This window comes from Bos javanicus, chromosome 16, assembly GCF_032452875.1.
Source record: "Bos javanicus breed banteng chromosome 16, ARS-OSU_banteng_1.0, whole genome shotgun sequence".
Lineage (NCBI taxonomy): Eukaryota > Metazoa > Chordata > Mammalia > Artiodactyla > Bovidae > Bos > Bos javanicus.
The window spans coordinates 51884268-51907135 of record NC_083883.1 but is presented as its reverse complement, the minus strand read 5'-3'; the positions used below and the strand labels follow the sequence as shown (position 1 = coordinate 51907135).

The 22868-nt window shown below is 58.4% G+C and overlaps 4 protein-coding genes across 14 annotated transcripts; 3 read left to right on the top strand and 1 right to left on the bottom strand.

Annotated features, from left to right (window-relative positions):
* The first annotated feature begins 133 nt into the window (after positions 1 to 133).
* On the top strand, positions 134 to 3191 carry PUSL1 (pseudouridine synthase like 1). 6 transcript variants are annotated; one of them, XM_061383085.1, is made up of 8 exons: positions 266 to 425; positions 687 to 744; positions 837 to 1024; positions 1160 to 1309; positions 1392 to 1562; positions 2160 to 2214; positions 2295 to 2457; positions 2808 to 2961. In XM_061383085.1, exons 1-8 carry the CDS (start codon positions 361 to 363, stop codon positions 2867 to 2869), a joined length of 912 nt encoding a protein of 303 aa, XP_061239069.1. In that variant the 5' UTR covers positions 266 to 360; the 3' UTR covers positions 2870 to 2961. The 6 variants fall into 6 exon arrangements, with proteins under 6 accessions (XP_061239074.1, XP_061239069.1, XP_061239070.1 ...); XM_061383086.1 differs by having other exon boundaries at positions 2785 to 2874; XM_061383090.1 differs by lacking the exon at positions 2295 to 2457 and having other exon boundaries at positions 134 to 425; positions 2808 to 3191.
* On the bottom strand, positions 3025 to 13320 carry INTS11 (integrator complex subunit 11). Its single transcript, XM_061383069.1, has 17 exons — positions 13170 to 13320; positions 12208 to 12305; positions 11724 to 11797; positions 11207 to 11435; positions 6551 to 6649; positions 6432 to 6466; positions 6036 to 6174; positions 5554 to 5618; positions 5204 to 5393; positions 4961 to 5044; positions 4487 to 4576; positions 4219 to 4381; positions 4018 to 4125; positions 3858 to 3919; positions 3646 to 3788; positions 3434 to 3563; positions 3025 to 3344 (listed from the first exon to the last, which is right to left on the bottom strand). The coding sequence occupies exons 1-17, from the start codon at positions 13195 to 13197 to the stop codon at positions 3282 to 3284; spliced, it is 1800 nt and encodes a 599-aa protein (XP_061239053.1). The 5' UTR covers positions 13198 to 13320; the 3' UTR covers positions 3025 to 3281.
* Positions 13321 to 13397: 77 nt separating this feature from the next.
* CPTP (ceramide-1-phosphate transfer protein) lies at positions 13398 to 17287 on the top strand. 5 transcript variants are annotated; one of them, XM_061383095.1, is made up of 4 exons: positions 13398 to 13490; positions 15124 to 15215; positions 15469 to 15602; positions 15744 to 17287. In XM_061383095.1, exons 2-4 carry the CDS (start codon positions 15189 to 15191, stop codon positions 16264 to 16266), a joined length of 684 nt encoding a protein of 227 aa, XP_061239079.1. In that variant the 5' UTR covers positions 13398 to 13490; positions 15124 to 15188; the 3' UTR covers positions 16267 to 17287. The 5 variants fall into 5 exon arrangements, with proteins under 5 accessions (XP_061239079.1, XP_061239082.1, XP_061239080.1 ...); XM_061383098.1 differs by lacking the exon at positions 15124 to 15215 and having other exon boundaries at positions 13401 to 13471; positions 15469 to 15660; XM_061383096.1 differs by lacking the exon at positions 15124 to 15215 and having other exon boundaries at positions 13402 to 13471.
* A 79-nt stretch (positions 17288 to 17366) lies between these two features.
* TAS1R3 (taste 1 receptor member 3) lies at positions 17367 to 22799 on the top strand. 2 transcript variants are annotated; one of them, XM_061383060.1, is made up of 6 exons: positions 17367 to 19096; positions 19188 to 19488; positions 19564 to 20346; positions 20506 to 20709; positions 20804 to 20924; positions 21055 to 22799. In XM_061383060.1, the coding sequence occupies exons 1-6, from the start codon at positions 18900 to 18902 to the stop codon at positions 22017 to 22019; spliced, it is 2571 nt and encodes an 856-aa protein (XP_061239044.1). In that variant the 5' UTR covers positions 17367 to 18899; the 3' UTR covers positions 22020 to 22799. The 2 variants fall into 2 exon arrangements, with proteins under 2 accessions (XP_061239044.1, XP_061239043.1); XM_061383059.1 differs by having other exon boundaries at positions 17367 to 17448; positions 18422 to 20346.
* The last annotated feature ends 69 nt before the right edge of the window (positions 22800 to 22868 follow it).

Here is a 22868-nt window from a genome sequence, read left to right as displayed (position 1 = left end):
CCTTAGGCAACCTGGGGGATTGGCAACATGCGCTCATCCGGACCGCGGCGGGAGGATTGGGGTGGGTGCTAGTGGGGTGGGCGCGGGAGCTTGCGGGTCTGCGAGAGGCTGCGGCGGCGTTTCCCCTGGGTGGGGACTTTGCATCCGCTCCCTAAGTCTAGTCCCGCCTCGGCTCCCCAGCCCTGGGCAGCCTTGCTAGGCTGTCTGGGCGGGGCGAGAGCACAAGCGCAAGCGCCGGAGCGGCCAGGGGGCGTAGACAGACGGGGTGCGCGCGCGCGTAGCCCCACGTGCGGTCCCAATCTGCCTGGCTCTCCGCCTGCCCCGCTCAGCTCCTGCGGCTCCACCTTGTCCAGTCTGGCTATGGGCGCGGGCTCGGTGCCGGCGCGCTACCTCGTGTACTTCCAGTACTTGGGAACGGACTTTAAGTACGTCCTCTGAGCCTCCTACCCGTGCCCGCGACCCCCTCGTGGAGCCCGGCGCCGCGGGGAGCACCCAAGCTCGAGCCGGAAAGCAGCCGAGGACTGGCGCCCGAGGGGATGGCAGAGGCTGAGTTTAGGGTCCTCACCTCCGGCCTCCGGCCCGGGCAGCCAGGGCGGAACGGCCGCCTTTGATCACAGTGGGCGGGGCGGGCGGGGCCCCGGGCTAAGCAGCCTCCGCGCTCTAACTTCCACCTTCCCTGCCCGCAGCGGGGTCGCGGCCGTCAGGGGCGTCCAGCGCGCCGTCGGAGTCCAGAACTACCTAGAGGTGAGCTTCAGGCCCGTGCCCGGGAGGGAGGAGGGCGACCCCGGGGAGAGGCAGATGGGAGCCCGGCCCATCTGTATCTTATACACCCCTAGGAGGCCGCAGAGCGGCTGAACTCGGTGATGCCGGTAAAGTTCACCATTTCCAGCCGCACGGATGCTGGGGTCCACGCCCTAAGTAACGCGGCGCACCTGGACATCCAGCGCCGCTCAGACCTGCCACCCTTCTCCCCTGAGGTCCTGACGGAAGCCCTCAACACCCACCTGAAGCACCCTGCAATCAGGTGAGCACCGCTCTCCTGGGATCGTACACTATGGTAGAGGCGGGAGGTGAGGACAGAACTCCTTGGGGTGATGGGGGAGATGCCAAGGTGTCACATCGCTGCGGCAGGGGGTCATTCCTGGTCTCGCTCCCACAGGGTGCTACAGGCCTTCCGTGTACCCAGCCACTTCCATGCCCGCCATGCAGCCATATCCAGGACCTACCTGTACCGCCTAGCTACCGGCTGCCCCAGGCCTGACAGGCTGCCTGTATTTGAACGAAACCGGTGCTGGGCGCTTCAGGCAGAGTGAGTGGTTTGAGTGAGCAGGGGCTTGCCAGGCCTGCCTGGCCAGCCATTCGCTCCTGACCACTCATTTGGCTCCCTGCAGCTGCTTGGATGTGGCTGCCATGCAGGAAGCCGCCCAGCACCTCCTGGGGACACATGACTTCAGTGCCTTCCAGTCGGCTGGCAGCCCAGCCTCCAGCCCGGTGCGCACCTTGCGCCGGGCCTCTGTGTCCCCCGACCCCGCCAGCCCCTTTGTCCTCCCCGAGGAAAGCAGGTGAGAAGAGCAGCCTGCACTCCGGTCTGAAGCCTGCAAAGGCTAGATTTAGCTCCAGAACCTTCCCTAGTGCTGCACTTGGGGCTCCCTGGGTACCCACCCATCCAGCTTCTGGGAAGAAGAGGGTGGTTGTCAGCCATGGTGTGGGCCTTCTGGACCCATGAGCCTTGGTCCAGAAGGCAGAGCTCACCAACTCAGACGAATCCTGGTGGTCAAGGACAAGGTTCTCCTGGGGGAGAAACACCAGGCCAGTGGTTCTGGTCTAGGCTGACAAGGGTTGTTTCTACTGCCCCCCACCTCACCCCACCCTCACTGTCCCAGGGCCTCCAGCCATCCAGCAGCTACTGGATTCCAGAGCCTTCCCAGTTAGGCCCAGCCTCCAGCTCCTGCTGAAGAGCCCAGGGCTGCCTTACAGTTGCCTCTGAGCTCACACCAGGACCTCAGCCCCGACAGCTCTACAGTCACCTCACAAGCACCAGTCATCTGGCTTTAGTCTCCCTTTCACTGGGCTCAATTACAGTAAAGCAGGAGGGGGGTGGCATTTGGACCCCAGGGTGGGAAGCCATAGGTCACACTGTGAGGTGTCTGTGTCTGCAGGCAGTTGCAGTTCTGGAGCATGGAGTTTGAGAGCCAGTCCTTCCTGTACAAACAGGTGAGCTCCAGCCTGGGGTCTTCCCTGGGGGTGGGGCCTGGGGCTTGAGCAGCTGCAGCAGTGTTTGCTTTGGGTCACAGGTGCGGAGAATGACTGCTGTACTTGTAGCCGTGGGGCTGGGGGCTTTGATGCCTGCTCAGGTGAAAGCCATTCTGGAGAGCCGGGACCCCCTGGGGAAACACCAGTCCCGTGTGGCCCCTGCCCATGGCTTGTTCTTGAAGTCAGTGCTCTACGAAGGCCTTGGTAAGAGGAAGTGACCTGAGGAGGTCCCTGCTTGTACCCTGACTGGCTGACCCTGCCCAAGGTTGAGCCTTCACCAGAAGAAGGGTGCTTGGTGGCAGTGCCATACCCCAGGAAAGCCCAAAGGCAGGTAGCCTGGAGTGGGTGCCATAGCCCCTCAGCCAAGCCCCGTCCTGACCTGGCCCTGGGTGGTGGAGGCGGGGAGGGAAGCTGAGAGGATCCAGTCGGCAGCACTGGGTGGAGGGACTTGAACTCTGGGGCAAAGGCAGGGGCTCTGCAGTTCCATGGAAGGCTCTCGCCTGGCCCTTGCAGGGACCTTCTTGCCCCCAGGATGACCTGGGGTCTGTCCATAGGTCCCACATCCATGCAGCCTCCTCGCAGGCCCTCAGAGACCCAGTACAGAAGTCACAGGTAACCCTCTGCTGCTCCGCTGCTTGACCCTGCCCTGCACCGTGCAGCAACCACAGCAAGCCTGTACCTGCCACAAGTCCCCACTTCCCTGGGCACCTGCCCAGGTGGGTTGCCACAGAGGAGTGGTGCAGGAGAAAGCATCAGAAAGGAAGACGCCCAGACAGCCTGTGGTGGTTTTTATTGGAGATCAACACCCCAAGAGCCCCCACCCATCTCCTGGGAGGCCAGGAGTAGAAATAAAAGGTGAAAAGCCTCCCAGATCCGTTTCTTTGGCCAAAAGCAGCCACTCGAGCAGGTACGTGGCCCTGTGTTCTCTACACAGATGAGCGATGGGATCTACACCCAAGGACACGGGGAAGACAGGGGCATAGACAGGCCTGGAGCACAAGCCAGGTCCCTCTACTGTCCACGGGGCTTCAGCTGGCCTGGGGCAGGCCCTTCTTGAGCAGAGATGTGAGGTAGCTTCCTAGCTCCTCGTCCTGCAGCCACAGGCAAGAAGGGCTGTTGGTCTATCCCCCTGACCCGCCTGCCCCGGGTGATAGGGAGACCCAACCAGTCCTGCCCTCACCTGGTAGGTCCAGGAGACCAGTAGCACCTTGGTGCCTGGGTCCTCGGAGTGGGCAGCGGCCTGGACTAAGATGGACTCCACGGTCACGGAGCCGTCAGGAAGGTGCTGCACGCAGTGGTCCTTGAGGACACTGCAGGGAATCCCAGTGAGGCCCAGCCTGGCGCCCCCACGTGTGCCCTGCACCCATGGGGAAGGGCGGCCAGGACACCTACCTCTTCAGGTGGCTGTACACACGCATGGCCATCTCCTGCTCCTTGCGTGTGTCGTGCAGGTGTACACGGCAGGTGAAGCGCAGCTGGTGCTCGGCCAGGCCCAACTCCTTGAGGGCCTGCTCTGAGGACACGAGCCGGAAGTTCTGTGGGGGAAGAGTGGGTCAGAGCCGGCAGAGACAGCCCCCCAGCCCCATGGCGATTGCAGCACTCACACTGTCCTTCATGATCAGGGTGCCGTGCAAGAGCCGAGGCTTCTTGGCGTCAGGGAGCAGCCCTGTGGGGATGGGGCACTGGTTAGCACTGTGAATGGGGCCACCTGCCCAGCAGCTGCCCTGCCCCCCAACCCCCACCGCAGCTGGCCTTGCCACTCACCCTGTGCCATCTCCCGCTTCAGCAGCCCCAGTGAGATGCCCACAGGGATGCTGGGGCTTGTGGGCAGCGTCACCGTCTCGCCGTTGGCCGGCATGTAGCAGTTGACCCCTGGCCAGGAGATGGAGAGAGCCTCAGTCCAGGCTGGAGGGCCCCGCCTGCACCAGACCCCCCCACTCCCCTACCCTTGCCTGGACTGCCTACGGAATTCCTGCTCAATCTTCTGCTTCAGAAACTCCATCTTCTTGGCCTCGCCGTGCACCAGCAGCACATTCTCTGGCTCCGCCTGGCCCACCAGCTGCATGATGCCCTTGGCATCTGCGTGGGCACTGAAGGACATGTACTCCACCTGCATCTTGACCTCCAGCTGTAACATCGCAGTATGTGGGCCATCAGCACAGGTGGTGGTTCCGAGGGCCTCCACCCACCCAAGTGGGATCCACAGGGCTGGTAGAGAGAGGTGAGGACTCACCACCTGCCGCCCCTCCATCTCCAGCTTGCGCTGCCCACTGAGGATCTTGTGACCCACGGTGCCCTGCACGCAGTAGCCAGGCATGATGACCTGTGGGAGGGAGGGATAGACGAGTGGCTCCCCTGCACCTCCTGCCTCGGGGCTTCCTCCTGGGACATTCCCCCCACCCACCCTTCTGCCCACCTGAACCTGAACCCTTGATGGAGGGCCCTCCCCTTCAGGGCCCACTGCAGACCCTGCAGAAGCAGGCTCAGTGGTCTCAGCACAAGCCCACCCAGGCCTGACCCCCATGATGGCGTTCAGGAAGCCAGGGGCTTTCCTGCCTGGTGCAGATGGTCCAAGACACAGTGAGAGTCAGCCTGGGTCAGACCCCAGGCACCAGCATGCCCAGCCTGCTCCTCCTAATGGCAGCAAGCCCCCAGCCAGGGCAGCCCCTGCCCCCAAGGAGCCAGCCCTGGGGCCCAGACCCCTCACCATGTTCTTCTCGTTCCCTGCCCACTTCCGGAAGATCTGTAGTGACTGGCCAGCATGCAGCATCCCCGGGGTTGCAAACACGACCTTCGGGGCAAATGTGGGGACAGTCAGGGCAGCAGATGCTCCCCCTACCCTCAGAGCCTTCTGCCCCCCCATCTTCCCAGCACAGAGGCACACTGCACCCTGCAAGCGAGCCTGAGCCTGGTGGAACTCCCTGCCCCCCCCAGCTGCACCGGGGCACACCATGGGTCCTGGGCTGTCAGCAAATGCCCGGTCAAAGGCCTTGATGTGCTTGAACTCGAACATGTTCCTCTGTACAAAGGTCTTCCGTATCTTCTGGTTGGTCCAGGGGATGAAGAGTTTGTAGTAGTGATTGGCCTTCTCTGTCAGGCCCGTGGAGAAGTAGATGGGGGCTTTCAGGTCCATGCGCTCCCTGCAGCCAGAACAGGGCATGGTGGGGAGACTGTGGAGCAGGGCCAGCCAGTGGCCCCCATGTGCCCTTAGCCTGGGTCAAGTCCAGTGCCAGGAAGGGTGTTCCCCCACCCACAGCTAGCAGCACAAGGCTTAAAACAACCACCTTGGGCTGCACCTACCAGAAGGTCTCCAGCAGGATGCAGAGCTCCTGAGCACGGCCCAGTGCAAACACAGGGATCAGCACCTGTGGGGTGGGGCTGTGAGGCCAGCTTGGGCAGGAACCCCTGGCCATGCTGTCCCCCTCCAACTGTGTCAAGCCCAAACCACACGGGCAGGCAGTCACTCCCTATGGCTGCCTTCTCAGAAGACCAGCCCTGCTGGCAGCTCTGGGGGCTTGAGGCCCTGTGACAATTGTGTGTAGCTCCTATTTTGTCCCAGCAAAACTGACCAGTGGTCAGCAGACACTCTGGCCAGCCCTTCACTGGGGTCTGAGGTCTGAGGGGTGAATAAGCCCTGGCAGAAGGGTCTTCCCAGGGCTGAGCAAACCTTCCTCCCTCTGTCCCTACCCTGACCACATGCCGGAAAGCCAAAAGACCTGTGCAGCATGGCCGGGGCACATGTGGCAAGTCCCACCCGGGGCCCCTGCGCCCTCACCAGCTACCTTCCCACCGCGCTCCACGGTCTCGTGGACCTTCTTCAGGAAGTCTCGCTCCCTGCAGCGCTTGGAGTCCCGGATGGTGGTGGCATAGGTGGACTCTGTGATGAGCAGGCTGGGCCGGCACTTATCAATCCAGGCGGCGCTAGAACACAGGTGGGGGTGGCCAGAGGGGGACAGTCCACACGGGAGCTAGGCTGTACACGGCCACGGCCCTCCTGTACCCTCTGGCGGGCAGCCTGCCTTCTCTGCACAGGCCCAGGCCGCAACGCTTGAAGGGAGATAGGAGGACACCCAGGGGACAGTGATACAGACCACTCAGGTACCCGACACACCCCGCTGAGGGTCACTATACCCTTGCAGGGACCTCCATGAATGAAACAAATGCACAGGCCTGCTTACCCCAAATGCCGGTCTGGGGTCATGTTGTAGTCGCCCTGGCAAAGAATGTGGTGATGAGGAGGGGCCTCCTCCCTCTCCTCAACCAGGCAGCCCTTCCTGTGCCCCAAGTTTCCACTGACCGTGTACACCACAGACTCTGAGCCCACTTTAATCTGGAACATGGCCGCCCCCAGCACATGGCCCGCATAGTAAGCCTTGATTTCCAGCTCATCGTCCACCTGCAGAGAAGAGGGCTGACCTCAGGTCTGTGGGCTGCACCGGTCAGAGGGCTGGGAGGTGGAGTCTGGGACATCATTCCAGCCTTTCACTATGCCAGTTTTTTTTCCATATGCAACATCCAGTTCTGGTCAGAAGCAACTGGACACAGGAAATGGGACAATAGGGAAGGAAAGAGGAGAAACAACAGTCTACAGAAGCAGACTCGGGGCACCTGGGGTTTTCAAGCACAGGCTTTAAAAGGATTGCTTTTAACACATTCAGAGAAAGAATTAAGAATATTAGCAAAAGACTAGAAACTATTAAATACAGTGGAAATCTTAAAATGAGAAAACTATAACCCAAATTAAGAATTCAATAGAGCCATACTACCCAAAGCAATCTACATAGTCAGTGCAATCCCTATTAAAATACTGAGGCTTTCCCGATGGCTCAGTGGTAAAAAAAATCTGCCTGCCAATGCAGGAAATGCAAGAGATGCAGGTTTGATCCCTGGGTTGGGAAGATCCCTGGGAGGAGGAAATGGCAACTCACTCCAGTATTCTTGCCTGGAGAATCCCATGGACACAGGAGCCTGGTGGGCTGCAGTCCATAGGATCACACAGAGTTGGACATGACTGAGCAGCTGAGTACATAGCACATCAACATAACCATTTTTCACAGAACAAGAACAAATTTTTCACAGAACAAGAACAAATAATTTTAAAATTTGTGTGGAAACACAAAAGACCCTAAAAAGCCAAAAGAATCTTGACAAAGAACATAGCTGAAGGAATCACACTCCTCAATTTTAGACTATGCTGAAAAGCTACAATCATCAAATCTACATGGTAAATGGAGAGAAAAATGAAGAAAAACAGAACTGGAGTTATCAGGCTCCCTGACTTCAGACTACTACAAAGCTACAGCAATCAAAGCAAAACAGAAATATAGATAAGTGGAGCAGGATAGAAAGTCTAGAAATAAACCCACACACTTACGGTCAATTAATCTATGACAAAGGAGGCAAGACCATACAATGGAGAAAAGAGAGTCTCTTTAAAAAATGGTGCTGTAAACACTGGACAGATACATGTAAAAGAATAAAATTAAAACTTTAGCACCACATACAAAAATAAAACAGATTAAAGGCCTAAATGTTAAAGAGCAGACACCATAAAAGCCTTAGAAGAAAACAAAGACAGGATACTCTGCAGCATAAATAGCAGCAGTATCTTTTTGGATCCGTCTCCTAGAGTAATGGAAATAACAAATGTAAACAAATGGGACCTAAATTAAACTCAGAAGCTTTTGCACAGCAAAGGAAACCATAAACAAAACAAAAAGACAACCTACAGAATGGGAGAAAATATTTGCTTATGATGCAATCGACAAGGTATTAATCTCCAAAATACACAAACAGCTCATACAGCTCAATTATCAGAAAAACAACTCGGGACTTCCCTGGTTATCCAGTGGTTAAGAATCTGCCTGCTACTGCAGGGGACGTGAGTTCAATCCCTGGTCCAAGAAGATTCCACTCGCTGCAGGGCATCTAAGCCCATGCACTACAACTCCTGAGCCATGGGCCACAACTACTGAAGCTCTTGTGCTTCGCAACAAGAGAAGCCACTGCAATAAGAAGCCAACACACTGCAACTAGAGAGTAGTCCCTGCTCACCACAACTAGCGAAAAGTCTATGCACAGTAACAAAGACCAGTGCAGCCAAAAACAAAAATTATTAAAAAAAAAAAAACAAAAACCTCCAAAATCCAAAAATGGGCAGAAGATCTAAACAGACATTTCTCCAAAGAAGACATACAGCTGGCCAACATGCTCCTGAAAAGATACTTATCACTGCTAATTAACATAGAATTGCAACTTAAGACTACAATAAGGTACCACTTTACAAAAAAGTCTACAAATAATAAATAATACAGAGGATGTGGAGAAAAGGGAACCCTCCTATACTGTTGGTGGGAATGTAAATCGGTGCAGCCACTATGGAGAATAGTATGGAGGTTCCTCAAAAAGCCAGAATTAGAGTTGCCATATGATCCAGCAATCCTACTCCTGGGCATACATCCAGAGAAAACAGTAATTCGAAAAGATAACATGCACCCAAATGTTTACTGTTTACTATTTACAATAGCCAGGATATGGAATCAACCTAAATGCCCCTCAACAGATGAATGGATAAAGATGTGGTATACACAGACACACAGGACTACTACTCGTTTAAAAGATGAAATTTTGCCATTTATAGCAACATGGATGGACTTGGAAGGCATTATGCTAAGTGAGATAAGTCAGATGGGAAGACAAATACTGTATTGTATCACTTAATGTGTGATATATAAAAAAATACAACTAGTGAATGTAACAAAAACGAAACAAGGCTCATAGACATAGAGAACAAACTACTAGTAGGAAGAGGGAAGAGAGAAAAGGTGAGAAGCATGGGGGATTAAGAGGTACAGGCTCTTATGCATCAAATAAGTTACAAGGATACACTGTACAGCACAGAGAAGAGCGCCAATATTTTACAATAACTATACATGAAGTGTAGCCTTTACTGATCTCCTAAAGGAAATCAGTCCTGAATATTCACTGGAAGGACTGATGCTGAAGCTGAAACTCCAATACTTTGGTCACCTGATGGGAAGAACTGCCTCACTGGAAAAGACCCTGATGCTGAGAAAGACTGAAGGCAGCAGGAGAAGGCGATGACAGAGGATGAGATGGTTGGATGGCATCACCGACTCAATGGACATGACTTTGAGCAAGCTCCAGGAGTTGGTGATGGACAGGGAAGCCTGGCATGCTGCAGTCCATGGGGTTGCAGAGAGTTGGACATGACTGAGCAACTGAACTGAACTGACTGACACATGAAGTATAGCCTTTACAAACCATGAGTCACTGTACTGCATTCCTGCAACATGTAATATTGTAAGTCAATTATATTTCAACTTTAAAAAGAAAATTCAACAGATGAATTTAACAGCACATTATATACAACAAGGAAAAGAATTAATGAACTAAAATAAATAGAAAAGGCTATCCAGCATGAAATATAGACATGAGGACAATGGAGGGTCTGGAGGAGAAAGATCTCCATTCAGCCTGGAGGGAGCTGGGGGCAGCTCCAGGGCCTCACACCTGAGCAGGAAGGGAACAGGTGGAGCCAGCACAGCCACCTGCCAGTCTGCAGGAAAGGACAGAATCCCACAAGTCGCCCAAGAGAATTCTCCTACAAATAGCAGATGGAAGACTTGAGTCCTGGTAGTACCTGCTGCCCTAGAATTCTGAACCTAAGGGAGAAAGTCTTTAATAATAAAGGCGAAATAAACCCATCTGCAGACAAATAAAGTTGAGAACATTCATCACCAGCAGATCCATACTGATGCTCTTCATTGCAAATATGAAGTGAAGAACATGGGAAGGAGCAGGGACACAGCTAGGGTAATGCAGATGGTACATGGCAAATGGTGAGGGCCTTGGGGCCTCATAGGCTGACAGAATTAAAATCCTGCTATATGGAAACAAGAGCTGGTGAGTAGAAGAGGGGTAAGTGAATTTAAGATGCTCTGAGACGCTTTCATTGTCCAGGAAAGAGGCAAAAGTTCCAAGTACCTTAGAGCTGAGTTGTCATGGATGTATTTTGTAATCTCTGCCACAAAAAGAATTACGAAAGAACATATAATTACTTACAAAATAAGAGGACAAATGGAGTTTTAAAGACTCAGTCCGGAAAAAGACAATAAAGGAAATAAAACATAGAACAGGATGGACAAACTGGAAGTAAACGGAAGAAGATACACCTAAATCCCAAATTATTACACGTGGAGTGCACACCTCTCCTACAGGACAGGCCATCAGGTTGCATTAAACCCAAGCCGTGGAAAAGAGTCACATTTAAAATATGATGCAGAGGGACTTCCCTACTGGTCCAGTGGTTAAGACTCTGCACTTCCACAGCAAGGGGAGCAGGTCTGATCCTTGGTCAAGAAACTAAGATCCCACATGCTACACAGTGCAGCCAAAAAACAAAAATAAAATATGCAGCAGAAAGGATAAAAGTACTAAGAAGGGCAAGGATTCAAGGTGTGGGAGGGGCGAGCTTTCGCCAGAAAGGTAGACTCAAAGATAAAGCATTATTGAGGATACACAGAATGATTCAACTCGACAAAGGGTTCAACCTGAAAAATAAGATGACCCCAAATGTCAGACTCATGAAAACAAGCAAAACCTAGACTCTTGAGAAGAAGACAAATCCATAATCCTTGTTATAAATTTTACATTTGATGTTACTCGCCTGCCTCAAGTCTTACCCCTCCACCCTGAGTCAGTCCACTGCAGTGAGCCCACACTCTGGTCTCTGACCCACCCGGCCTGCTCCTATGTACTCAGATGGCACAGTGGCCCTCTTTGGCCTCTTCCACGCACTCAGGCAGAGCCAGGGAGTGGCAGGGGCCCTGCTCAGTGCTGGATCTGAGCTGGGCCCCACGCTCACCTTCTGCCTCCAAGGGTCCCTGGGATGGCAGCAGAGTGAGTTGGGGGCGGGTAGTGGGGGGCTGACCTGCACTGTCTGGTGGAGGTGGACGGCCACCACTTTCTTCATGCAGTCCTTGATCATCTGGGACGTGAAGAAGTTGGCCTCGCCCTTCTTGTCCACGGCAATTTTGCGGTAGTCCTCCAGCAGGATGGGGCAGATGGCTTGGGTGGGCTGGGTCATGTAGATCGGCCCATCGTAGCCCACCATCTCACTGAAGTAGGGGAGTGCCCCGCAGTGGTCCAGGTGGAAGTGGCTGCGGGCGCAGCACCAGTCAGCTGGATGCCCCCCAACCCCCCATTCAGCAACCCTACTGCCATTCCTCTGCTCACTGAGGGCCTACTGTGTGTCAGACACAGCCCTGAACGTGGAAGAGGGAGAGGGCAAAAGGGACTCAGGCCCAGGTGTCCAGCGACGCCACCAGCAGGCAGTTACTGTGGGATCAGCTTCATGTTCCAGGAAGGAACAGGAAGGGGCTCAGGGCAACACGAACCAGGATGCCACTTGGGTGGGTGGTTGGGTCTGGGGTGGGGAGGGCGCCCACCTGATGATCACGCAGTCCAGAAAGTCGGTCAGTCGGCCGCTGCGGGTGATGTAGGAAAAGTCGGGGAAGCGCCTCTGTGGGGGGAGAAGCAGAAGTGTCAGGATGCCGCCCACCCAGGGTTCAGGTGACTGTCGGGCAGCCAGGGCTGTGGGGACGGCCCCTGGGTCAGGGTGCAGTTGAGCCTGACATCCACACCCTGCAGGCCCACTGAGGCCACCAACTGCTCAGAACCCCTGAGCATGTAGGGCAGAGCTGAGCCAGTACCTGAGAGCTGAGACCCCCAGCTGTGCCCTGGCTCCAGTACAGTCTGGCCCATGCAAGTGCTCCACCTGTTGGGTGACCGTGGGGGCTGCCCTCCTACCAGTGCCCACTTGCCCCCCTGTTCCCCCTCTGTAGTCAGAGCCTGAGACTCTGAGGCCCAGGTCCCTTGGTGACGACGCCGAGGAGCAGGCTGGATGCCAGGCATCCCACCCTCGAGACTCACATCGTCGCTGAAGCCCATGTGCATCCCACAGTCCAGCATGACGTTCTTGCCCGCAATGGACACCAAAATGCAGCTTCGGCCCACATCCTGGCCAGCCCCTGTATGGGAGGACCAGTCAGAGGCACGGCCATGCCCCCCTCTCTCCCACTGCCCGGCGAGGATTTGGGGTAAAAGAAGCAGTAAGAAGACAGGACTGTTCAAAAGTGAGCGGTGAGAAAGATGCCATAGGGGAAAAGAGGCTGGAAGGAGAACCCTGCAGAAGCCCCTGGAGAGGAACCAGGTGCGAGGACAGCGTGGGGCTGAAGTGGCCAGAGGGGAACCGGAGCCAACAGGTAGGAGAGGCGTGAGGGCACCTATGGCGGGGCGGGATGCGTGCTGTGCCCTGGTAGGCCAGGGGCTAGGCCACTGCAGCGGGAGGCTGGGTGGGCTATTCTGAGAGTGCACCACAGAAGAGAGCATGTAGAGCTGCGGGGGACAACACTGCTAGAAGACGCTGCGGACATATAGCCGTGGCAGGGGGGCAGGTTCCCGAAAAGCCCCTGGCACCTGTGCACAGAAACCCCGGCTGTTCCGATTCTGAGTGACCTACTGTACCTCCTTCGCACCAATGTACTGTTTGGGCCTTTAAACTATGCACTTACATCTTCCGCAAAAGGCAAGCTGGGGGGCGGGGGGCGACGTTGGTTTTGTTTTTAACGCTGCGCCGGTCAAGCAAAACAAGGTCTGACTGACGTGGGGTGAACGGCTCACGGGTAAACGGAGGCTGCAGGGAAGCGGGGCTCGAGACATATGGAACAGGTGGAAGGCAGCGAGTGCGCGAACGCAGAGGCAGGAAGAAGGTGCACTGTGCACCGGCGCTGGGAGGGGGGCCGCGCGGCGAGGAAGACACGTCCCGGGGTCCCCAGACCTCGGAGCCCCCAACCAGCCTTCCTCGGGCGCTCCCCGCGCCGCCCAGCACTCACCCAAGGGCGTGACCCTGATCTCGGGCATCCTGCTGGGCAAGCCAAGCGAGCGGGCGGGACCACCACGATCCCACGAGACCCCGGGGCCCGCGACCGGGTCCCGGCCACGCGCACCTGATTCGCGGCTGCGCACTGCGCAGGCGCAATCCCAACGGCGCCAGTTTCCGGCGCGCCGGACGGAAACGCTGGCCCGCGCAACGGGCTTTCTGATTGGGCGGCCGGCAGCCAGTCCCGGGCGACGGGGCGGTGGAGCTGTGGCTGAGGTCCGGGCCGCCGGCCCCGCGGCTGCAGCGGCAGCACAGGTGAGCAGCTGAGGCGCAGGTGAGTGTGGCGCGACGGGCTCAAGGCGGCGCCGAGGAATCCTAGCTCAACCGAGCTGGGCCTGGGTCTTGCCGAGGGGTCGGAGCGGGACCCCCCAGGCGTGGGAGGAGGCGGCCGAGGACCTGGCCTGGACCCCGAGCCCCTGTCCCCTCCCTAGGGACTAAGCTGGAGCAGGACCCGCGCAGGACAGGGGCCCACCCTACCCGAGTGGGTCCCAGCCTGGCGCCACCTGGAGCCCCCTTCTCAGGCGAGATTTCCAGGACTTCCCCGCTCCCACCCTCTGGGCCTGGGGTGCCGGAGGGCCGCCCTCTTTTCCTGGGGACCTTCAGCTTGCCGTCAGTCTCAGGACGAGCCCTGACCTTGGGGCCATGGGCTGCCCCTGGGGGAGACTTCGCGATTCCCTGCATCACCTCCCCGGAGCTGGCAGCCTGCCCGACCCCGCTGCACCGCCACTGCCCTTCCTGTTGTTTCCAAGCTCTGAAAGGCTGCTGGCACCTCCCGTTGGCTGCTGGCTCAGGTTCCGGGCAGGAAGGCTAGGCCCACAGGATGGCTGGTGACCAGGAAGGTAGTCCTGAGGACCTCAGAGGCCATCTGTTTGGTGGACAGGACACTGAGGCCCTGAGAGAGGGGAGGGTTATGCTGAAAGCCTCCCAGTGTCTTCTTCCTGAGGTCAGGCACTGCTGTCCCCCACACCTGAAGACGGGGTGAGCTCACCACCGGGCACTCCACCTAGTGCCAGGCGTGTGACAAAGGCATAGGGCCTGCAGGGCCTCAGCACCCACTGGGCCCCATCAGAGGCTCCCAGCAACCTGGGTGGTGGGTAGGGCAGGATGTGCTGGCCCATTTTCCCTAAACCTGTGGGACAAGATCTTAGGTCAGTGCATGACTTGCCCATGGTATGGAAGGGATCCACGTGTGCTCTCTTGGCTGGGCTCTCACCACAGCTCAAATGGCCGCCTCCCATGCAGGCTCTCACAAGACTTCCAGCACTGAGGGCCCAGGAACCCCTGTGCCCAAAGGGGTAAGATCTTGTCCTGGACAATGAGATGAGACACAGCCTAGTCTCCAGGGCCCATCAGAGCCACACCACATTGCAGCCCTGGGCACGCAGGGAGGCAGGGGCTGGGGTGTCCAGGAGCACTTGCTAACCTTGGGCACTTGAGTGGCATGACTATGGGAATGCCAGCAGAATCTAGAGGAGTTCTGTGGCCTGGGGCACTTCTGGAGTCCCTGGGACCGGGGGAGGGCCTATGTCCAGCCTTCCTTCTCTGTGGGACATGACATCTCCTTGCCCTCTTCCTACATTCTCACCGGGCTCCAGTTACTGTAGGGGTGGAATATCTGGTGTCTGTCCTCTGGCAAACGCTGACCCCACAGCCTCTGTTCTGGGTTTTGGGATATAGCTGCAAGCATGGAAGGGCATGACGCCCCCCCTGCTTCCGCCCACAGTCTGTCTCTCCGTGGTTCTCATCCTTTTACTTGCTACGTTGGACTTGCTGTCTTTGTTAAAAACCACACACGCACACACCCACCACGAGGATGTCATCCCAGTGGGCTGGGCTGTTGGTTGCACTCACAGTGCACCCAGGTGGCTGCCTGGCTGTGCGTGGGGACTCAGCAAATACTTCTCCAGTTAGTAGGAACAGACACACCCTGGAGAGACACAGACTGTAAACAAGCAAGAAAACCTGAGCACAGATGCTTTCCACAAGTGAGATGTATCAGGTTTGAGAAGGCTGAGTTATGGGGGGCCATGCTGAAAGCAAAGGGTCCTGCTGTGGCCCAAGCAGAGCAAGGTGGCTTCTGGGGAGGAGGGGCTGACCTGGGGGTGGGAGTCCTCATGGGTTTTCACTGGGGAGCCATGGGATCCCAGCTGTTTCTTTCCAACTGCCTCTACTCCCCCTCCCCAAAATAATGACCCAAAGAAGAGCCTTCTTACCGGGAGACAACCCACAGCCCAACCCCCTGTGTGTTCCAGCTCCTGTTGAAAATGGATGACTTGGAGTCAGAGTTCAATCTGAAAGTCGTCCTGGTCAGTTTCAAGCAGTGTCTCAATGAGAAGGAGGAGGTGCTACTGGAATACTACCTCGCTGGCTGGAGGGGGCTGGTCAGGTGCGCGAGGGGCTTCCCCGGCCACACGTCCTACCTGTATCCCGTCGGCCCAGTGCAGGTCGGCCATACTCACTTGCGGCCCAGCAGGTGGGAGTGGTCTCGCCCACACCCAGGCTGAGAGTGCCTGCTCTCTTCCTGCAGGTTCCTGAATAGTCTGGGCACCATCTTCTCATTCATCTCCAAGGATGTCGTGACAAAGCTGCAGATCATGGACCAGCTGCGAAGCGGCCCCCAACAGGAGCACTACAGCAGCCTGCAGGCCATGGTTGCCTACGAAGTGGGCAACCAACTGGTGGACCTGGAGCGGCGCTCACGCCACCCTGACTCAGGCTGCCGGACGGTGCTCCGGCTACACCGTGCGCTGCGCTGGCTGCAGCTCTTCCTGGAAGCTGTCCGCACAAGCCCTGAGGATGCACGCACCTCCGTACTCTGCACCGACTCCTACAACGCCTCGCTGGCCACCTACCACCCCTGGATCATCCGCCGGGCTGTCACTGTGGCCTTCTGTGCGCTGCCCACACGCAAGGTCTTCTTGGAGTCCATGAATGTTGGGTCCTCTGAACAGGCTGTGGAGATGCTAAATGAGGCCCTGCCCTTTATTGAGCATGTCTACAACATCTCCCAGAAGCTGTACGCCGAGCACGCCCTACTGGACCTGCCATAGGGGCTGGCGGACCCACGTGGGGTGGGCTTCCCCTGATCCAGAGGTGGGCAGGGCAGCCAGGACCCATCAGTCCCACCATGGAACTTTCTGGGCTCCCCTGTGAGCTGAGCTTGTCAGGAGCCACTCAGATTGTGCACATGGGCCACAGACGGGCTTCAACAGAGAAGGCAGTCACTGGCCATCTGCTCTGTACCCGACCTCTCCCTTGCCCAGGCGTCTCATTTTTACCCTCTACCAAGTTACACCCATGTAGTTAGGCCTCTTCTGGGTGGGTGAAGTGCTGGAGGTGGGGGGCAGGAAGGATCAGTGTTCATGGAAAAGCTGCCCCTATTTGGGGGTCAAGTCTGTGGGCTGGGGAAGTCACAGGGCCCTGGATGTAGTGTTTGCCCACCTGGGCTGTCTTGAGCCTTCTATATCAGCTAGCTGACCCCAGAACAGGGAGAAAACCCCTGGGCAGGGGTCAGCTCTGCGGGATTTCTCCCTGCCTCTGGCCTCCTCCTTAGCTAGAGGTGCACATGTCCTTGGCTGTGATAGCAGGACCTGAAGCCCCGAGGGAAGGCCTGCTCTGCCTTCACTGCCCTGCATGCACACACGGCCTCCTGCAGCCTCAAGTCTGCACAGCACAGTCCTGGATGAGAATCCCAGAAGCCCAGGACTCCTGGGCCAGCGCTCGCTTCTGCCTCCTCAGCGTCCACACATCCAGATGCTGTGTCCCCTCTTCCTGGCCCCATACTGCTCTGTCCCCATGTAGCTCAGGAGACCTAGAATGACATAACACGGGAGGGAGCCTGAGCCACTTCACCTTGGTGACAGGCTGACAGGTGACCACACCCAGCCTGGCCATCATCCAGTGATTGGGGGTCTGGTCCCACCCACTTCCTCTTTGCGAGCCCAGGATGTCAGGTGCCAAGGGGACAGTATCCACCAAGAGCAAATGTGTGTAAGTATGAGCTTTCAGGGACCCTAGGCGCTGTAATACAGGTGATGGCTTTTCCAAAATAAACAAATTGCACTTACAGAATGAAGTACTGCGCTCCAGGACAAGGGTGCTGCCAGGCCATCAGGGCAGTGTCAACCACAGGGGCATGAGGCATGTCCTTGCCAGTGTTGGGGTCCTTCCCATCTCTGTGCGAGATTGGTCCCTCAACCAGTGCCAAGGTCTGAATTATCTTCGTTGGACAGGTGAGAAGACTGAGTCACAGAATCACCTGAGTGGCTGAGTTGGAAGTGCAGATCTGAGGTCAGCTACCTCCCCTGTAGAGAGAGGAAAATCTGCCGAGCTGCAGCCAGTGGAGAGGCTGCTCTGTGCAGGGCCGTGGTCTGGACAGAAAGAGGACACGTGTCAGGCAGGGTCCTCACAGACGCTGCCTGATGGCCAGAGCTGAACAGCAGCGCGCAGCACAAGCCACTTCCTGGTCTGCTGCTGCACCCTGTCCAGCTCTGGCCATACCCATGGGGGCCAGAGCCTAGAAGGTTACTGACAAAGGCCAGAGAGTAAGGGCTGCACGTGTGCCTGTGTGCATACGTGGGTGCTGGTGTAGGCACTGTGTGTGTGTGGTGTGCGTTCTGTGTGTGCTGTGCCTTGTGCGCCCTCCCTAAGGGTGTGTAGTGCGTGTGTGTGTTTGTGGTGAGCGTGCCGTCCATGTGTGCCCCCCCCCAAGGCCATAGTTTCAGGCAAAGACCAGGTTCCTAGACCAATTCCGTGAACGTCTGCCAGACGCCACTGCACCCTGAAGGGCATCTCTAGCCTCCCCCAGCTCCCTTGGGTGCCTGTGGCCTGGTGTCAGTGAGGCCCCCAGACCCAGACTTGGGGAGACCAGTCCCCGGGCACCCAGTGGCTAAGCAGGAGCCACCAGCCTGGGCCTCAGGTCCATTGCCACACCTGGTGCTGGTATGACTGCTGCAGCCCATTTGGTTACAGCATTTCCTCCCTTGTTTGCATGCCTCCCCACCCAGGCCCAGCTGTGAGCTCTGTCCCTGAAGGAAGGCACCTGCCCTCTGAAACCTTGTGGCCTCCGAATCTTCTAGGCCACAGACCCTCAAGGTGCACTGTTCCCAGGCAGGCTGAGGCCATGACCCCCACCTCGGGACCCTCCCCACCCAGTCATGGGTGAGAGCCATGCTGGCCAGCCATCCACTGTACTTTTGGTTGCAGGGCTGTGCGATAGGCCCCCTCAGGCTGCCCCTGGGCTTGCAGTCCACCCTGCTCCACCCCGACTATAGACAGTGCCTCCCTGGGCTGGGGGGATGGTGTGCTGCCCCACTGGCACCTCCATGACTGTCTCACATCAGCTGGAGACTCCAGGGCAACCCCTGCAGAACAGGTGGGTACCAGGGGTTTGGACACAGGTAGCAACGTCATGGGCAGTAGCTTCCTAGAGCCTGCCTGCCCAGGTCACCATCACCCAGAGGGCCTGTTGGTGCCATCAGGATAAGCCCAACGTGAGTACACCTGAGAGGCCCAGGAGGTGGGGGCGACTCCAGGGCCCCAAGGAGGCAGGTGAGCAGGCAAGCACTTTGCTAAACAAATCCTGTGCCCCTCCCCGCCTGACTCCCCATATCTGGGGCCCCAGTCTGCCCGCCCACTTGCTACTGGAAGTTCAGGTGCAAGCAGTCTGTGCTGCTGCTGGAAGATGCCGCCTGCCATGCTAGGCCTGACCTTCCTGGGCCTTGTGGCTGCACTGGGTATCAGGCCAGGGGCCCCATTGTGCCTGTCCCAGCAGCTCAGCCTGCCGGGGGACTATATTCTGGGTGGGCTCTTCCCCCTGGGCTCGGCCGATGACACCGGGCTGGGTGACAGGACGCAGCCCAATGCCACCGTGTGCACCAGGTAGGGAGGCTGGGATTGTGTGCAGGGGTGGGGCTGGGGGAGGTTGGTCAGGGGGAGAGGGGTTGGCCACCCGCAGCCCCTGTGGCCCCAGGTTGTCGGCCCCCGGCCTGCTCTGGGCACTAGCTGTGATGATGGCCGTGGAGGAGATCAACAACGCATCCATCCTGCTCCCTGGGCTGCGTCTGGGCTATGACCTTTTCGACACATGCTCGGAACCCGTGGTTGCGATGAAGCCCAGCCTGGTGTTCATGGCCAAGGCAGGCAGCCGCAGCATCGGCGCCTACTGTGACTACACGCAGTACCAACCCCGTGTGCTGGCTGTCATTGGGCCCCACTCGTCCGAAGTTGCCCTGGTCACTGGCAAGTTCTTCAGCTTCTTCCTCATGCCCCAGGTGCGCCCCCTCCCCACATCCCATCCTCCCGCCCACCTCAGGAGCCCCCGTGTCAGGAGCCGCCTTCGCCTGCAGGTCAGCTACGGTGCCACCACCGACCGGCTGAGCAACCGCGAGACATTCCCATCCTTCTTCCGCACGGTGCCCAGCGACCGCGTGCAGGCGACAGCCATGGTGGAGCTGCTGCGGGGGCTGCACTGGAACTGGGTGGCCGCCGTGGGCAGTGATGACGAGTATGGCCGGCAGGGCCTGGGCCTCTTCTCCAGCCTGGCCAATGCCAAGGGCATCTGCATCGCTTACGAGGGCCTGATGCCACTGCCCCGTGCTGGCGGCACGCGGCTAGGCTCTGTGCAGAGCCTGCTGCACCAGGTAAACCACAGCAGCGTGCAGGTGGTGGTGGTCTTCTCCTCCGCCCAAGCCACCTACAGCCTGTTCAGCTACAGCATCCGCTACAGGCTCTCACCCAAGGTATGGGTGGCCAGCGAGGCTTGGCTGACTTCAAGCCTGGTCATGACGCTACCAGGCATGGACCGGGTGGGCACGGTGCTCGGCTTCCTGCATCAGGGTGCTGAGATGCCCGAGTTCCGATCCTATGTGCAGACCCGCCTGGCCCGGGCTGCGGAGCCCGCCTACTGTGCCTCGCTAGAGGCAGGGCGGCTGGGTCTGGAGGAGCATGTGGTGGGGCCACGCTGCCCGCAGTGTGACCGCGCCTCCCCGGAGAACGTGACCGATGGGCTGCTATACCACCAAACTTTTGCCGCCTACGCAGCTGTGTACAGCGTGGCCCATGCGCTTCACAAAGCACTGCTCTGCAACTCCTCCGGCTGCCCTGCACAGGAGCCCGTGCGGCCCTGGCAGGTGAGGTCACAGAAGCTGTGCCTCTTGGCTCGTTCCCCAATTCACTGGCACCCCTGAGGAGGAGATGGGGGACGGGGAGGGGGGTCTGGCCAGTGGCGACTCCCTGCCCAGCCCCACCATCCCGATTCCCCCACCACCCCCTGATCTCCCCACTGCCAGCTCCTGGACAACATGTACAACATGAGTTTCCACGCATACAACCGGACCCTGCAGTTCGACACCAGCGGAAATGTGGACCTTGCTTATGACCTGAAGCTGTGGGTCTGGAGGGACCGGATGCCCATGCTGCGCACTGTGGGCAGCTTCAACGGCAGCCTGGAGCTCCAGTTCTCCAGCATGATCTGGCACACCCCAGGAAACCAAGTGAGCACCAGTCCTGCCCGGGGAGCAGGGGTGGCCCCCAGGGCTTGGGCCAGTGTGGCCAGCCACGCAGAGCCTGAGCCCTGCCGCCCGCCAGGAGCCCGTGTCCCAGTGCTCACGGCAGTGCAGGGAAGGCCAGGTGCGCCGCGTGAAAGGCTTCCATTCCTGCTGCTACGACTGCGTGGACTGCAAGGCAGGCAGCTACCAGCGCCACCCAGGTGAGCCCTCAGGGTCCAGCCCACGCTGAGGCCCGAGTGAGGGCGGGTACCATAGGGTCAGGTCTGGGGCAGAAGGAAGGCCAGGAAAGCCAGTGGTCCCCAGCATGCCCTCTCTCCTCCCTTGCCTTAGACGATGCCCTCTGCAGCAAGTGTGACCAGGACCAGTGGTCCCCAGACGGTAGTACCCGGTGCTTCCCCCGCAGGCCCAGGTTCCTGGCATGGGGGGAGCCGGCTGTGCTTGGGCTGCTCCTGCTGCTGGGCATCGTTCTGGGTCTGGTGCTGGTGGCCCTGGGACTCTTCACCTGGCACCGGGACAGCCCACTAGTTCAGGCCGCAGGGGGACCCCGGGCCTGCTTCGGCCTGGCCTGCCTGGGCCTGGTCTGCCTCAGCGTCCTCCTGTTCCCTGGCCGGCCCAGCACTGCCAGCTGCATGGGCCAGCAGCTGCTGCTCCACCTCCCCCTCACCGGCTGCCTGAGCACACTATTCCTGCTGGCAGCCGAGATCTTTGTGGGCTCAGAGCTGCCACCCAGCTGGACAGACTGGCTCCATAGCTGCCTGCGGGGGCCCTGGGCCTGGCTGGTAGTGCTGCTTGCCATGCTGGCAGAGGCGGCGCTCTGCTCCTGGTACCTGGCAGTCTTCCCACCAGTGGTTGTAACAAACTGGCATGCGCTGCCCACGGAGGCACTGGTGCACTGCCGTGTGAGCTCCTGGATCATGTTCGGAGTGGTGCATGCCACCAATGCCATGCTGGCCTTCCTCTGCTTCCTGGGCACCTTCCTGGTACAGAGCCGGCCTGGCCACTACAATAGCGCCCGTGGCCTGACCTTTGCCATGCTGGCCTACTTCATCACCTGGGTCTCCTACATCCCCCTCTTTGCCAATGTACATGTGGTCTCCCACCCCCCTGTGCAGATGGGCACCATTCTCTTCTGTGTGCTGGGCATCCTGACCACCTTCCACCTGCCTAAGTGCTACCTGCTGCTGTGGCGGCCAGACCTCAACACCCCCGAGTTCTTCTTGGGAGGGGGTCCCAGCGATGCCAGAGGGCAGGGCGGCAGTGGGCACGGGGAGGAGACTCAGGGGAAAAACAAGTGATCCTTGAGTCAGTGACCTCACCCCAGTGAATTCAGACCTCGTTGAGGTATCCCCAAACCAAGTCTCCATGCAGCAACCTGAAGACTGTGCTTTGACTCCACTGAGACTCACAGCCCTAGATTCTGCTCACGTTGACCCCAGAGTGACCTCCAGAGTGCATAAGCAGCCTCAGCCCAATGGGATCTCATCACCTGGGGCCCCAGAGTTAGGCTCTGTCTTGTCCTGGCCGAGCCCTGGCCTACACAGGTGACCCAGCCCCACTGTTCCAGTCAGAGGCCCATAGAGGATTCTCGGGGCTCCATGAATCCTACACTGAGCGCTCAGGGAAGACCCCAGGGACCACATGAAGGCAAAGCTGGGTGTCACTTGCCTGGCTGGGCCCAGTGGGAGGCCCCCACCCAGCATCCTCTCCAAGCATCACAAGAGTGGGATATTGGGAGGTGGGTGGGGCTTTCTCAACCCCTCTGCAGGGGTGTGTACCTGACCTGGGCCCCAGCACAAGGCAGAGGCCTCCTCAGAAGGGAGGGGGCACCCAGCTTCCTTCTCTCTCCCTGGCCGGTGAGCCAGCAGAATGGGGGCCAGTCACTTCCAGCACCACGGACAGAGCCCAGGCAGGGTTGGGGGGTCAGCACTATGGCCAGCACCAGCCACAGGGACCCCTACCCCCCACCCCACCCCTGCCCCAGAGCCAGGAGCCAGCACCACAGACACAAGACTGCCTGCCAGGTCAGCTGTGGGCAGGGCCTTGGTGAGCTGGCACCCAGAGGACAGCACCAAGCCAGTCCTGGGTCAGTTCTCAACTGGACCCTGGGGAAGTTGACCCAGCCCCTGCATCCCAACCTCCTGAAG

Excerpts from the sequence above, each read along its gene's own strand:
- PUSL1 (XM_061383090.1), top strand. The coding sequence starts at position 361 with ATGGGCGCGGGCTCGGTGCCGGCGCGCTACCTCGTGTACTTCCAGTAC. Across the intron at positions 1,025-1,159 it reads CTGAAGCACCCTGCAATCAG|GGTGCTACAGGCCTTCCGTG; the intron begins GTGAGCACCGCT and ends TCGCTCCCACAG. Across the intron at positions 1,563-2,159 it reads GTCCTCCCCGAGGAAAGCAG|GCAGTTGCAGTTCTGGAGCA; the intron begins GTGAGAAGAGCA and ends CTGTGTCTGCAG.
- INTS11 (XM_061383069.1), bottom strand. The coding sequence starts at position 13,197 with ATGCCCGAGATCAGGGTCACGCCCTTGG. Across the intron at positions 3,920-4,017 it reads GAAGCGGGAGATGGCACAGG|GGCTGCTCCCTGACGCCAAG; the intron begins GTGAGTGGCAAG and ends CCATCCCCACAG. Across the intron at positions 3,789-3,857 it reads CCCTGATCATGAAGGACAGT|AACTTCCGGCTCGTGTCCTC; the intron begins GTGAGTGCTGCA and ends CTTCCCCCACAG.
- CPTP (XM_061383095.1), top strand. The coding sequence starts at position 15,189 with ATGCTTTCCACAAGTGAGATGTATCAG. Across the intron at positions 15,216-15,468 it reads CCACAAGTGAGATGTATCAG|CTCCTGTTGAAAATGGATGA; the intron begins GTTTGAGAAGGC and ends TGTGTGTTCCAG. Across the intron at positions 15,603-15,743 it reads GGCTGGAGGGGGCTGGTCAG|GTTCCTGAATAGTCTGGGCA; the intron begins GTGCGCGAGGGG and ends CTCTTCCTGCAG.
- TAS1R3 (XM_061383059.1), top strand. The coding sequence starts at position 19,045 with ATGACACCGGGCTGGGTGACAGGACGCAGCCCAATGCCACCGTGTGCA. Across the intron at positions 20,347-20,505 it reads AGCCCGTGCGGCCCTGGCAG|CTCCTGGACAACATGTACAA; the intron begins GTGAGGTCACAG and ends CCCCACTGCCAG. Across the intron at positions 20,710-20,803 it reads GGCACACCCCAGGAAACCAA|GAGCCCGTGTCCCAGTGCTC; the intron begins GTGAGCACCAGT and ends GCCGCCCGCCAG.